The 15,118-nt window shown below is 39.0% G+C and overlaps 1 protein-coding gene across 2 annotated transcripts in view; it reads right to left on the minus strand.

Annotated features, from left to right (window-relative positions):
- Positions 1-15,118, minus strand: part of Kdm7a (lysine demethylase 7A) — a 106,680-nt gene that overhangs the window by 43,435 nt on the left and 48,127 nt on the right. For both annotated transcript variants that reach the window (XM_050148060.1, XM_050148059.1), the window contains one exon: positions 1,561-1,646. In XM_050148060.1, coding sequence (XP_050004017.1) covers position 1,561 — 1 coding nt within the window. In that variant the 5' untranslated portion in view covers positions 1,562-1,646. The remainder of the gene's footprint in view (positions 1-1,560; positions 1,647-15,118) is intronic.

Raw genomic sequence — 15,118 nt, forward strand, 5'->3', positions numbered from 1 at the left:
GAAGTATAGGTGGGTCAACCAGAAAGGAAGTAGAGGCAGAGCGATGAGAATAGAAGAATTCTGGGAAGCAGGAAGCTTCCTCCCTAGTCCTTCCCAGAATACTGAAGAAGCAGGATGTGATCTGCCCCACTGAAAAAGGTACTGAGCCATGTGACTAACATAGATAAGGATAATGGGTTAATATAAGTTACAAGAGCTAATAAGAAGCCTGAGCTAATGGGCCAGTTTATAATCTTATGGAGACCTCTGTGTGATTTTCTTTGGGGCTTGCTGGCTGTGGGGTACCAGGCGGGACAGAAATCCCAAAAAGCTGGCCCTCATGTTACAGGCCATCTCCCTAGCCCCCCAAAGGTTCCTTCTTGTTTTGTTTTGTATGTTTTTTAGACAGGTCGCACTATGTAACCCTAGCTGGTCTGTTATGTAAACTAGGCAGTCCTTGTCTGCCTCTACCTCCTGAGTACTGGAAAAGGAAGCTGGAAGGACAGGCTTTGATTATTTGGGTGCTGGAGCTTTTGTCTTCAATGGCTGAGCTATCTATCCAGCCCTTTCTAGTTTAAAAATAAAGTCTATGGTTTCCCTTTAATTTTATGAACACAAAAATTATAGTTTGCCGTCAAAATTTTTTTAATTAAATAGCTATATTCCAAAGCCATTTAAATATGACATCTTAATTTAGTTTTTGGAAGTATCTGTAAAAGACCGAATATCTGTAAAAGATGAATGTTGTTTTGTTTCTAATGCTGGTCTACTCCAGACTAGTGAAAGAAAAGGATTCCAGCCTTCACCTTGTCCTCTCTGAAAAGGACTGCCATCAGAGACTTGCTCTGACCTTATCCTCATCTCTATCTTCCCATGGATATCAGGGGTGGGGAAAAAGAAGTTTTAAGCAGATATTCTTTGACGACCAAATTCATAAATGCATGCAATATTTTACCTATCAATACCCTGATTTTTTTCCTAAATATACAATGTGCATCTGCCCATGAGAGTCTAATCTTAACTCTGCATACTGCTTCAATACAACATGATTTTATCAGTCGCAATAGGTTTACAGAATCAGGCAAGCTGTTCTTTGCCATGGTTTGTAAATTGCAAGGTTTTTGTTTTTGAGAGATGTACTTAAAATTTGAGGGCTCTCCATGAACAATTAAAAACGTATTTTCTCTTCCTTATTCCTGTGACATATTTAATAATTCAAACAAAGGCTTATTATACCTGGAATCCCAGCACTCAGGAGGCAGAGGCAGGGGGATCTGTGAGTTCAAGGCCAGCCCAGTCTACAGAGTGAGTTTCAAGACAGCTACACAGGATACATAGAGAAACCCTGTCTCGAGAAACAAAACAAAACCAACTAAAAGAAAGAATTTGGGGCCAGTGTGGGCTATCTAACCAGACTGCCTCAAATTGTTAATTACTATTTTCAGACAAAAAAGTATTTCAGTGAAATCTTTCCTACAGTTCTTGGAAGCATTGTGATATTTACTAGAGTATCATAAAAATACCATCATATACATGCTAAGTTTCAAACATTTAATTTTTACTTAAGCATCTAGTACTTACTCAAGGAAGAACCATGCAGAAGTGCACAGTTGGGGCAGTGATATAAGTCAATGTCAACAGCATGATGTTCTTCTACACCAACACAGCTAAGATAAAGACAAAAACAAAACATGAATGGAAACACTTTACTTAATTATAAAGAAATGTTTGGACTTGAAGTGAAAAATGTACAATAACTCAAATAGCAAATTTAAAACACACCCAAGAATAAATTTTATTATCCTCTCCCTCCATACATTTGCTAATAATTGTGGGTAAGAATATATCCAAATGAACATGAAGTTATTCACTTCCAACAGCAGTGGAAACACCAAAAATAATGTAATTATAAGCATGAAACCCTCAAGCACTATGAAAATGTCATCTGTTCTGAAATTATTGTCAATAAGATAAGTCAAAGGTAAGTCATAATGAAATTCTGGACATTATTTTCATCTTTTATGTACTACATAGAGTAATTTGTGGGTTGTAGAATTTGCAAACAGAAATGTATATCCTTAAGTGAATGTGTTTGAAAAAGGAAGACGCATTATTGAGCAAAGCATATACAACTCAAGATGTTACCCAGAATATCAAAACAAACCCTTAGTAAACAAGTACCATCAAAATTTTAGTTTCAGTCTTCACAGAACTAGAAAAGGCAATCCTAAAAACATGTGAAAATATAAAAATAATTCTAAACTGAAAAGCAATGCTGGAAATATCAAAATGCCTACTACAGCTTACACTACCTAGCCACGGTGACAGAAACAGCGTGATAGCCCCAGAAAAACAAGTGGTGCTAGGCAAACAATGGAAACTTGGTGCCTCTCTCTCTTCCAGAGTAAGAATCACTTCAAAACAGACAAAGATCTAAGTAAAGACTTCAAAATTTGAAACTGTTGGAGGGAAAAATATGCAAAGCACTGGAACTAGGCACAAGCAAGGACTTCCTGAAAAAGGCTTCTAATAGCACAGAAAGTAATCCCTAGATCTGGCAAATGTTTCTGCATGGAAGTGAAAAGGAAACAAGGCTCAGCAATTAAGACCACTGGATGCTCTTCCAGAACACCTGCGTTTGATTCCCAACAGAAATAAATTTTTTTCTAAAGATAAATAAATCTTTTTTTGTTTTGTTTTATTTTTCGAGACAGGGTCTCTCTGTAGCTTCTGAGCCTGTCCTGGAACTAGCTCACAGAGATCTGCCTGCCTCTGCCTTCTGAGTGCCTAGATTAAAGGTGTGCACCACCACCGCCCAGTTCATAAATAAATCTTTAAAAAATTCTTCTGAAAATCACTAATAAAATTCAATTTAATCCCAATCAATGTGGAATCTCACAAGATGATTCTAAAACTGATGTCAAAATTTTAAAAAGCCAAGAATATACAAGATAGTCAGATATTCTTAGAAAAAAAGTTCTACTACATATGAAAATTTATTTTAAAGGCCACTCAGAACACATGTCAGTGCTCCCAAAATGCAGAGCCATATTTTACATAGGACACTTATGCATAACATAGGAGGGTCACTAAAGACTTTTCAGTAGAAAAGTTCTACTGAGATACATTTCATTTAGTCATATGAAAAAAAGAAAAAATCTTACAATTGTTGATGCAATGTAAAAATGTATTAGTAATTACCAGGCACAGCAGTACACACCTTTAATCCCTGGACTTGGGAAACAAAGGCAGGTGAATTTCTGTGAGTTTAAGGTCAGCCTGGTAGATGTAATAAGACCCTGTCTCAATAAAAGAGAAGGGGATTTAAATGAGATTATAAACCTAAGTACAAACAAAAAGAAAACGCACAAAAATGTATACAGCATAATATCGAAAATATGACTTTGTGGTAGAAAGCTTATCTTAAAGCACAGACGCACCCACAAGGGGAGAAACAGCCATGTTAAAGTAATTTCTGTGCATTAAACTACAAATTATGATAAAGGACAAAATAAGTCAAGAGTAAGGACATTTCAATGTAGATACTCAAAGAAATTATACCATACCCAAAATATAATGAACTCCTCTATAAATCACAAAGAAGCAATATTATTTCCATAATATTCTACTATACCAGCTAAAAAATACCAAGTGTAAAGATATTAAATGTTGAAGAATATTTAAGAATACTTAAATAAATTACTAGCAGAAGTGTAATTAAATACAATTTTAGAGAACAAAACACATGCAATGTACACCAGAATACCTTACCTATATGCAAATGGATAATCTATTTATAACAGCATATCAAAAAATATAGTATATTCTCATAATAGAATTCCATACAGAAATATTCAATGAAGAACTACAGTCCTACACAATGAACAAATAAATTCCACAAATTAGAAGGTTAGAGAGATGGCTCAGCACTTAATAAGATAATGTGTATTATTAAGATAATAACTTAATGTGTATTGCTCTTACAGAGGACCCTAATTCAGCTCACAGCACCCATGGATAGGTCACAAGTGCCTGTAACTCCAACTCCAGAGAATCTAATGTCCTTTTCCAGCCTCAATGGGCACTGCATAAACCCACATTCAGACACACATAATTTTTTTGTAATTCTATAAATTAACCCATTAAGTTTAAAAAGAGAAAAACAAATAGAAAAAGACACAGGCATCATGGCACACACCTGCAATCCCAGCATTAAGAGGATCACCAGCTCAAGGACAAATTGGGTTATGTAGTGAAACTGTTTTAAGAAAAAGAAAAATTAAGATATTAAGAAAGAAAGAAAGAAAGAAAGAAAGAAAGAAAGAAAGAAAGAAAGAAAGAAAGGCGGCTGGGCATGGTGGTACACACCTTTAATCCCAGCAGTCCAGAGGCAGAGCTAAGTGGGTCTCAGAGCTCAAGGCCAGTGTGGAAAACAGAACAAATTCCAGGAGAGCCAAAGCTGTGAGGGCCCAGGCTGAAGGCCTGTTCCACCTTGACTGAAGGTCAAAATGAGGCAACAAACTAGAAACCCTGACCTAGGGTGTGGTCACTTGGTATTTTGGAAGTTGAGAGGGCCAGAGAGGTAGATCCACTCCACCCTGACCTCAGGTCAGAGAATCCAAGCCCATTCCTGCTCCTTCATTTTAAAACAAGAAATGTGACATAGGAGTGGCTGCCTACAGGATATTTTGTCTAGGGTGTATTCACCGCATATCCTGCCCAAAACATCAAATGCTTTACTCAGGAAATAATGGCTTGATGTCTCAGGTATTGAAGCAAGTAACTGTTCTGGCTGTCCTTTGTGAAATGTTAAGGTAGTCTTTTGCCCCACCCCCACCCCCACTACCTTGTACTGGGATATAAAAACACATGAAAATTAAATGTCAGCAAATTCAGTATTCGTTGAGTTGCCCTCGCAGTACTATTCTATGTCTCTGTGTTTCTTTCATATCTCTGTTTTCTCCTACCTAAAGTTTCTAATTCACACGCCACTACCCTGGAACATATGAACACGTAGTAGCTGGATCACGACAGAAGTCATCCCTAATGTTTAACTAACAACATAAAGCTACACAAAAAAACCCTGTCTTGCAGGGAGGGAAAAATGGGGGAAGCTGAAGAGCTGGCTCTGCAGTTAAAAGCACTTGTTCTTTGAGAAGATCCAGGTTCAGTTCCCAGCACCCAAATAATTGCTCAGTCCCAAGAGATCCAATGTCTTCTTCTGACCTCTATGGGCAGCTGGCATGTATGTGGTATGCATGAACACACGCAGGTAAATCCTAGAGCTTAAATTCAATTGTGAGAGCAGAGCATAATGGTACACATCTCTACTCCCAACACTTAAGAGGCAGAAGGATTGTCAAAAGTTCTAGGCTAGCCTGGTCTCTACAGCAAGTTCCACTATCTTACCTGTCTTACCCACATACACAGAGAGAGAGAGAGAGAGAGAGAGAGAGAGAGAGAGAGAGAGAGAGAGAGAGAGGGAGGGGGGGGGGGAGAGGGGGAGGGGGGGAGGGGGGGGGGGGGGGGGGGGGGGGGGGGGGGGGGGGGGGGGGGGGAGGGGAGGAGGCTGGTGGGCATAAAAGATCACCATAAATAAATGATATGTATGTGAGTTGTCTCTGCATTCAATGCAAGAGCTCAAAGCCAGATTACCTGGATTCTGAAAATGAGGTTCATTAGGTATAGATCCTCTCTCCCTTTCTCCCATCCCCTGCAACCGTTTTTTTCTTTTCTTTTTTTTTTTCAACACAGGGTTTCTCTGTGTAACGGCCCTGACTCACACAACACTCCAGGAAAAAGAGGCAGCAGGAATATTCCAACTAGTTAAAGACATTTAAGGAAAAGCATGGCTATTAACTCTCAAAGACCCATGAGTCTCTAATTCTCCAGCTTCTAATTCTCACCAGCACCTAACCTCATCTGTCTGCTTTACTCAAATGCCAAGTGAGCCAGTGTGGCAATGCACTAACACTAGCATTAACACAGCTGAAGGGAGGATCAAGATCATCCTCAATACACAGCGAGTGCAAGGTCTCAAAAAAAGCACAAAATAAATTAATATATATTAAAACATAAAATAAAATATAATGCCAGTGATGCCTTCTACTTTTGGCCAATTCTCATCACCTAACACACCTAAAATGATTTAGAAACTTCAACACTTAGCAAATTCGGTAAATCAAATAGTCAATTTGGTGTTGGAGAAACAGCTGGGGTTAATAGCACTAACTGCTCTTGCTGAGGACCCAGGTTTGGCCCCCAGCATCTACACGGAGGCTTACAACTATCTGTAACTTCAGTTCTAGGGAATCTGACACCCTTTTCCTCTGTGGGCACCCACACATGTAAACAGTACACTTTCATACAGGCAGGCAAAAACTAATACATCTAAGATAAATGAGAATATCTTTAAAATAGTAAATTTGGTAAGTGAATAAATCGGGAAAGGCACATTTAAATTAATCATACAAAATATAACCTTAAAATTAAAATGTAATGTTTCTTAACCAACACACTTTTCCATCAAGCCTGTCTACCTACTCCACCCTCCTCACAGCTCAGTGAGAGAAGCCTACCTCTCTAAGAGACGGTAAGAGAGAGACAGCAGGACGCCTGTGACTGCTCTGGAAGCAAAGTTTTAAGGCTGTTTTTTAATCTGGCACAAAACCTTTTAGTCTCTTCTCTATTTCTCTTCTTAAAACTTCCCTTCCCATAACAACAGTTTTCCTAACAGCAGAGAATTCACTGTCTACCAGACCATTGTGTGGAGGGTCGTCTTGTGGGGTGACAATGTGACCTTTGCTGAATAGTTTCCATCAATGAACAATTTCACTGCCATTTGGTGAGTGGGGTGATGACAACTTTAGCGCTTTCTATTGTCTTATCTTCTGAAACTGCTGCTTAGTTGGCTTTTGGGCAGTGGGGAAGGGCACTTGATGTGAACAGAATTGAATTAACGACTAACCATGGTCCACCAGGATCTGCCAAACATTCCCCCCTCTTGGCCGATGCACCCATTTACATTCTCTACTCTTGGAGCTGTAACTGAACCACTATCGTGGATTCCATCAGACTGTACTCTTTTTCAAATTCTCTCTTCATTCGTCACCAAGCAGCCTTACCCTAGCTCACCTTCAAAACCCAGAGCGAATTCTTCCTCCTGAAAAGAACATCCATCACATGAGCATCAAAAGAACAGTCTTCCACATTTTCCGACTCATTTTCCATTCATTCAGGACCAAGCTATTTCCTAAATTCAGTTCCCAAGACTTTCCTCAGTACTATGTCCACAATGATCCCAGGAACATTTGTTATTAACTAGTCACAGATTCTATCCAAAAGCCAAAGTTGTAATAGTTTTTTAAAACTTCACTCACTCAATTTGATACTAAAGGCAATAATTTGTATAAAAACAAGGATCCTTCTATGTAAATAATCGATGCTTTCATCTTTCTTCAGATGATAGAGGTTGTGGTAGAGAAATTTATAATTTTAATCTTTTAGTTCAGTACAAGTTTTCACTTGGATATCAAAGGTTTAACAGCCCTGGGGCTGAAGAGATGGGTCAGCAATTAGAAGTACTTAGTGCTCTTGCAGAGGATGGGTCAGTTCCCAGCATCCACATCCGATGGCTCGCAACCACATGTAACTCCAGTTCTAAGGAATCCAATGTCTTTTGGCCCTGTGATGGCTATTCCTGGTTGTTAACTACATCTAGAATTAACTAAAATCCGTGGCCATGTATACCTATGAGGAATTTTTTTTCTTAATTAAATAATTTGAAGTGGGAAGATCATTTTTAACCCAGACCTTTTGAGATGGGAAGATACTTTTAACCTGGGCCATACCTTCTGCTGGCAGCTTTTATAAAGAACATGGAAAAAGGAAGTTTGCCTGCTTGCTCTCTCACTGAAAACTCTATTCTTTCACTGGCATTACAGCTTACTTCTTTGAGATTCTGGCATATACTAAAGATCAGCCAAAATATCCAGCATTGTGGACTGAACAACTACTGGATTCTTGGACATTCCATTAATAGAATAGCTGGATCATAGCCTGTAAACCATTTTAATAAATATCCTTTAGGTAGGTAGGTAGGTAGGTAGGTAGGTAGGTAGGAAGGAAGGAAGGAAGGAAGGAAGGAAGGAAGGAAGGAAGGAAGGAAGGAAGGAAGAAAGGACTGAGTTATCCTGCACCCCTAAAGCCCCCACACTAACATCAACAGAAGAAAAGAAATGATCAATCAACTCCACATTATAGAAGATCCTTTACAGTTTCATCTTATTTCAATTCTGGAATCAGGTTAGGTCTTAGGACAGTTATGGGCATACTGCAAACTAAATTCCCATTTCACAATTTCTCAGAATATGAAACACTTTTCTACCTTTAACAGCTGGGTTCATGTTTCCAAGTGTCCCACAACTTCCCAACTAGTTACAACCATCTTTACTAATGAAGGTGAAAAACAAAAGACAATATAAAAGGAAACGACAAAGAAAATGTATGGGGGGTGAAAAACCAATAAATGAATTTTGATATCAAATATTCTCTTAAAAGCTGAAAATACTGCTGACAGAATAATACTGATATTATTCTATGATGAGTATATGAGAATAGAATGATTCACATGTTGATACCTTAACTATTTGCTTGTTGAGCATAAAGAATGTGCTGGCTGTGTCTGTATGGCACTGAGCGCACAGACCAACCAATACAACTGGCAATGGAGCTTATTAATAAACTATTCTCTATGAAGGTAATAATACCCATGAGAATGCTCCAGAGAAGGAAACATTTCCAAAGTAGCCACAAAGTTCTACTGGTTTTCACAGCCCTGTCGTCTTCCCACTAGTCATTCTACCCCTCAAGCTAATAATCCTCCCTCTGCTTTAACCATGGTCACAGTGAATGGAGAGGATAATTAAGTCATTAACAGAGATATGAATATAAGAATCTCTTACATGTTGGTATTACAGTGCAAGAAATGTTTTGTAGAGCAGATTTGTGATATAATTTACCACCTGTCCTCTGCCATCTTCTGTCTAACCCATCCCTACACACACCTCCTGCAATAACAGAAAGTAAACAGCAACAGAGCCTGAAGGCTGAAAAACCTTGTTCATAACTGATTCCGCCACAAGATGCCTCTTTCATGCTGCTGGTTTCATACATTTTAGTATGTTTTGGTTTTGATATTTTGTTTTATGTAACTGAGATAAGATATGCCCTGAACTCCTGATTCTACATTTATCAAATTCTATCGGGGATGGTAAGCAGGTGTCTATAAGCTCAACTTCATTATATGTTTTTAAATATAATTTATTTAAAGATTTTACATGTATGGGTATTTTGTCTGCATGGGTACATATGCATCTTGTGTGTGCAATGCCTAAAGTCCAAAAGAGGGCACTGGATTCCCTAGAACTGGAGTTAGACAGTTGTGAGCAGTAGGAACCAAGCCCAAGTCCTCTGAAGGAGCAGTAAGTGCTCTTAACTTCTGAGTTATCTCTCTAGCCCCTAATTTCCATTTTTTCCTTGTGTGTGGTGTACAAGTCTGTAGAGACCAGAACAGCGTTATGGTAGTATATTATTTGTGTTCTAATAAATAAAACTTGTCTGAAGATCAATGCAAAGCAGCCAGACTAGTGAGCCATACAGGCCAGGCAGTGGTAGCACACACCTTTAATTCCAGCGGCCACACTAGTTAGCCATAGGGGTTGGGCAGTGGTGGTACACAGCTTTAACCCCAGCACTAGAGAGGACTATAAGGTAGGATGAGACAGGAACTTGCTCTCGATCAGTCTAAAGATTTCATAGAGGTAAGAGCTCTCTAGTGGCTCAGCTGCTTTGCTTTTTTGATCTTTAGGTTGAACCCCAATATCTGCCTCTGGGTTTTTATTACTCGTGCTACATAGGGTGTCAAATTCCCTGGAGTTGGAGTTACTGATGATTATAGCCACCTTGGGTCCCCTGCAAAAATAGCAAGTGCTCTTCACCTCTGAGCCCCTTAATCATGTTTTGTTGTTGTTGTTGTTGTTGTTTTTTTTTGTTTTTTGTTTTTTTGTTTTTTGGTTTTTTTTGAGACAGGGTTTCTCTGCGTAGCCCTGAATGTCCTGGAACTTTTTAAACCAGGATGGCCTTCGAACTCACTGATATCCACCTGCCTCTTCCTCCCAAGTACTGCGATTAAAGGCATGTGCCACTACTGTCCGGCCTCGATCATGTATTTTTGACTGACAGTTTCCACCTAATCACTAGCAAGAAAAAAATGTAAAAGTTTGTATAAATCTAGAAATTTACAAAATGCTTGATGACTACAGTTCCTTGTGAAATTCAAGATTCAGGGAATTAACATTCAACTAAAACAAAACTGTTTCTAACTGCTATAACACTCACACTGTGCCTCCTAATGCCCATAACCCATTAGAGTCCCCTGTGGATCTTTTCCAATTGCCAATAGGCAGCCTTTCCAAGGAAGATGTTCTATAGGAGACAAGAGATCTCTAAGAAAAGAAACAAAATCAGGTGCAGTCCTACTACGTCCCCACACCTGTGTGTGTGTGGAAGGATCTGCAATAACTAATAGCAGTTCTGAAATATCTAGAAGAGAAAATGGGGTGGATGTAGAATGAAGGAAAGGGAGAACTACTTTTCACTAAGACAGCCTTCTGAACTACAATTTGCACTGTGCACTGCTTATTTAAAAAAAAGAAGAAGAAGGGGTGGGGAGATAAGTATGTAAAGTGCTTAACATGCAAGCATGAGGACTGGAGTTAAGACACCACCACCCCAAGAACCCAGGTTTACAAAAAAAAAAAGCTAGGCACCATGGCACACACTGTAATTCCAGTGCTGAGGGGTGGAGACAGCAACCCTAGGGCTCACTGACCAGCCAGTCTAGTTAAACTGGAAAGCTCCGGTGAGAGAGCCTGCCTTAAAAAATAAGAAAAGGAAAGGTTGAGAGTAATATCCAACATCAACATCAGGCACAAACACACACACATACACAGACATACACGAACATGTATTCACACATACATACAGAAAACCACATTCCTAAGCCCCACCTTCAATCTACAGGGGACAGTTAATTGGTAGGCCAATAATCTTTATTCTTAACAAGGTCCCCAGGTGATTCTTTTGCAGCCAGTTTGGCAGGGAATAGCACTGGGGGACTATTAATCTAAAACCCTACCAGAATGGTTAGTACAATGTCGATTCACAACCACTTTCTATGAAAACTGTAACTATAATTAGACTTTAGGCTCCAAACAACTATCATTTTTCATATATAATTCAGCATTCCCTACTCAGATCTATCTACACAGGTCCCACAGTCAATCCCTACCAAATATGTATCAACTGAAACAAACCAGGCATGCTAAATAGATTAGGAGGTGCTAGGCTGGACCACCATCCTAGATCAAGTTTAAAAATGCACTGAGCTGGGTATGATAATACACACCTGGAGAGATGGCTTAATAAGAGCATGCTGCTCTCTCCACGTTCACTTCTCAGCACCCACGTTGGTCTGTTTACAACCACCTGGAACTCCAACTCCAGAGAAACCTCATCCCCTCTCTTGGCCTCCTTGAGCACATACATACATATATAACACACAGATACAGAAACATACATATATCCATTTAATAAATAAGTCTTCTTCAAGATTAAAATTTAGGCTAGTTAATACTAAAATTCACATAGAAAACTAAATCTGTAAGGAACAGTCAGAAAAACATTGAAGACAAAGAACTATGAGGACAAGTTTGGCCTTAGTAGTCTTTAAAACATACTATTAAAAGCCCTTATAATTTAAACAGTTTTTGTTTTTGTTTTTGTTTTTTTTGCTGGTCCAGAAACAAGCAGAACAGTGGAATAGAATGTACAGAAAAAGAATCTGGGAAGATGGCTCAATGGTTAAGAGCACTGGCTGCTCTTCCAGAGGTCCTGAGTTCAATTCCCAGCAACTACATGGTGGCTCACAACCATCTGTAATGAGATCTAGCGCCCTCTTCTGGCGTGCGGGCATACATGGAGGCAGAATGTTGTATACACAATAAATAAATCTAAAAAAAAAAAAAAAAAAGAAAGAAAGGAAGGAAAAGAAAAAGAATCAACCATACATGAAATTTCCAGCCATATACATTGACTGGCAAGGATTTGGGTATTTCAAACCACTGAGTTCATTATGAACTTTCTAGAAGATTTATCTATTTGTATATTATTTATTTGTTTGTTTTATGGGTATGTGTGTATGTATGTATGTATGTATGTATGTATGTATATTTACCACATGCATGCCTGGTGTCCATAGAGGCCAGGAGAGAGCATTAGATCTCCTGGAATTAAGGGCAGTTGTAAGATGCCACAGTGGGGGCTGGGAACTAAACGCTGGTCCTCTGCAAGAAAGGCAAGTACTCTTAATTACTGGACCCATGTCTCCGGCCCCAATATGGATTTCTTAAAGCTTTGTTTTCATTATTTTTAATTATTATTTGTAGGTGTGAGTGTGCATGTGAATACAGGTGCCTGTGGGGCCCAGAAGTATTAGAATTCCTGGAGCCAAAATTATAATGGTTGTGAGCTGCTTGACATGGGGGCTTGGAACAGAGCTTGGGTCCTCTGGAGCAGCAAGTGATCTTAAGAGCTGAGCCATCTCTTTCCCCTCCCAATATGGAGATTTAAATTAACAATGCCAGGACATATTTAGAAAAAAATTATAGTATAATTTTATACTATTGATACCAAATATGCTTGGGGCACACCACAGACTTTTTTTTTATTAAAAAAGAAAATCTGAATGCTTAAAAAATTAGAAAAGAAAAAGTAAAAATTCTTTAACCTTGGATAGAAAAAGGATAACTCAAACTCCAGAGCCAATTAAAAGAAAAGATTGTAACTACGTAACTTAAACCTATGGTTTCAGAGCTCAAAAATCACCATAACAAAGTACCAGACAGCTGAACACAGGAAGAAGCTATTCGTAACTGCCACACAGGACTAATACCCCTGACATACCTAGAGATTTTAAAAACAGGCAGAGGCCAGGCTTGGAGGCACATAGTTGTAGTCAGGATGATCTCAGTTCAAGGTCACTCTGGGCTGAATAGAGTTTTAAACTAGTCTGGGCTACACAGTGAGATCCATACACAATGCTGATGATCACTAGGAAGGAGTGAAGTTGCACTAATAAACAATGGATGCATTAGTTTCTTGGGACTAGGAGTGATGGTAGTGGTAATATAGTACTGGGGATTGAACTCAGAGCCCACCTTAGTCCCTTTAAAAATTTTGTTGTTTTGAGAGGAATCTGACTCAGCTGCTCAGACTGGCCTTCACCTTGATCCTGCTTCTGCCTCCCAAGTAGCTGGGATTATAGCCATGACTCCACTTACCATTACTGACAATCTAACTAAAGAAATATTTCCAACAACATAAAAATACACATATGCACAAGGTTGTTACTGCAGTAGTGTTAGTTAAAAAAACATTGCAAACAACTTAAATGCCCACGTACAACAAAGAAGTAGAAAAAGAACCAAACGATCCATATAAAAGAGTTACGTGGTCACAGAGATTTAAAAAATAAAAAAGAAATCCCCTTCAAACTAAACATGGAAACTTACACAGCAAAGAAAAGAAAAAAGAAGCAATGAATGAATGAATGAATGAATGAAAGAAAGAAAGAAAGAAAGAAAGAAAGAAAGAAAGAAAGAGAGAAAGAAAGAGAGAAAGAAAGAAAAAAAGTCAAAGAACAAAAGAACATGCATAGTATGTGTAAGACTCTGGTTCTGATTCCAAGCATGGAAAAAATAAAATGAAACAGGGCTGTTAAGGTGACTCATGTGTCAAGGCTTGCCTCAAAAGCCTGACCACCTGAGTTCAATCTCTGGAACCCACATAGTGGAAGGAAGAGAACCAATTCCACAAGTTGTCAGATCTCTGCAGGCATGCTCACACACACCAGGGCTGGAGATGTTGCCCATTGGTAGACAATGGGTTTTGAATTTCTGAAGCCCTGGGTTCAATCCTCATCACAAGCATGCATGAATACAAGAAAGCACATCCTGCACATCACATGCAAAAAAGATAAACCAGGGTTAGTGATACAGCTCAGTTAATAGAATGCTGCCTGGTATGTGCAAAGCCCTGGGTTCAATCTCCAGCACCACCTAAACCAGGTGTGGTGCAGGTGGAGCTAGGAAGAACAAAAGTTCAAAGCCATCTTCAGCTACATAGTAAGTGTGAGGTCAAACTAGGACACATGAAACCTTCTCTTTAAAAAAAAATGAGGTTGAATTTGTGGCTCATCAGTTAACACTTGATACTCTTGCAGAAGACATGAGTTCAGTTCCCAACACCCACATAATAGCTCACAACTGTTAACTCCAGTTCAGGGTAGAGGGGACCACAATGTCCCTTCTGGTCTCCAAAGGACCAGGCATGCACATATATACACATAGGCAAACACTCATACATATCATATACATAAAGTGTTAAAAAAAAAAACCCTTTATAACCAATTTTAATATCCTAGGGCTGGGAGTGATAGCATATACACACTGGAGGGTTGGGGTGGAGCTTAAAATGTATCCTTGGCTGGGATTGAACTAATAGAGAGCCACCTGTCTCATTTTCCCAAGTGCTGAGATCAGAGATGAACCTCCATGATTTCAAGGCCAGCCTGGACTACACAGTGAGATCCTGTCTCAAAAGAAAACACAAAGTGACTTCAAATGAAAGAGTTAGCGATATTTCTGAGTTTATCTCTCATATAACTCTGACTTCTCAGGACCTTTTAGTAATGTTTTACATGGGGCTGGAGAGATGGCTCAACGGTTAAGAAGACAGGCTGTTATCCCCAGAGGTCCTGAGTTCAATTCCCAGCAACTACATGATGGCTTACAACCATCTGTAATGAGATCTGGTGTCCCCTTCTGACATGCAGGCATACATGCAGACAGAACACTGTATACATAATAAATAAAAAAAAATCTTTAAAAAATTTACATGCCTAAAAAAACAAAAATAAAGCTATACAATATTTTTTACTACATGCTGTGAAGCTAAAATGCAATCTAGCAAATATCTCACAGAGAAATCCTGTCTCAAAATACACACACACACACACACA

Source organism: Alexandromys fortis, unplaced genomic scaffold, assembly GCF_014885135.2.
Source record: "Alexandromys fortis isolate MF-2015 unplaced genomic scaffold, M_Fortis_MF-2015_v1.1 scaffold_57, whole genome shotgun sequence".
NCBI classification, from domain to species: Eukaryota; Metazoa; Chordata; class Mammalia; order Rodentia; family Cricetidae; genus Alexandromys; species Alexandromys fortis.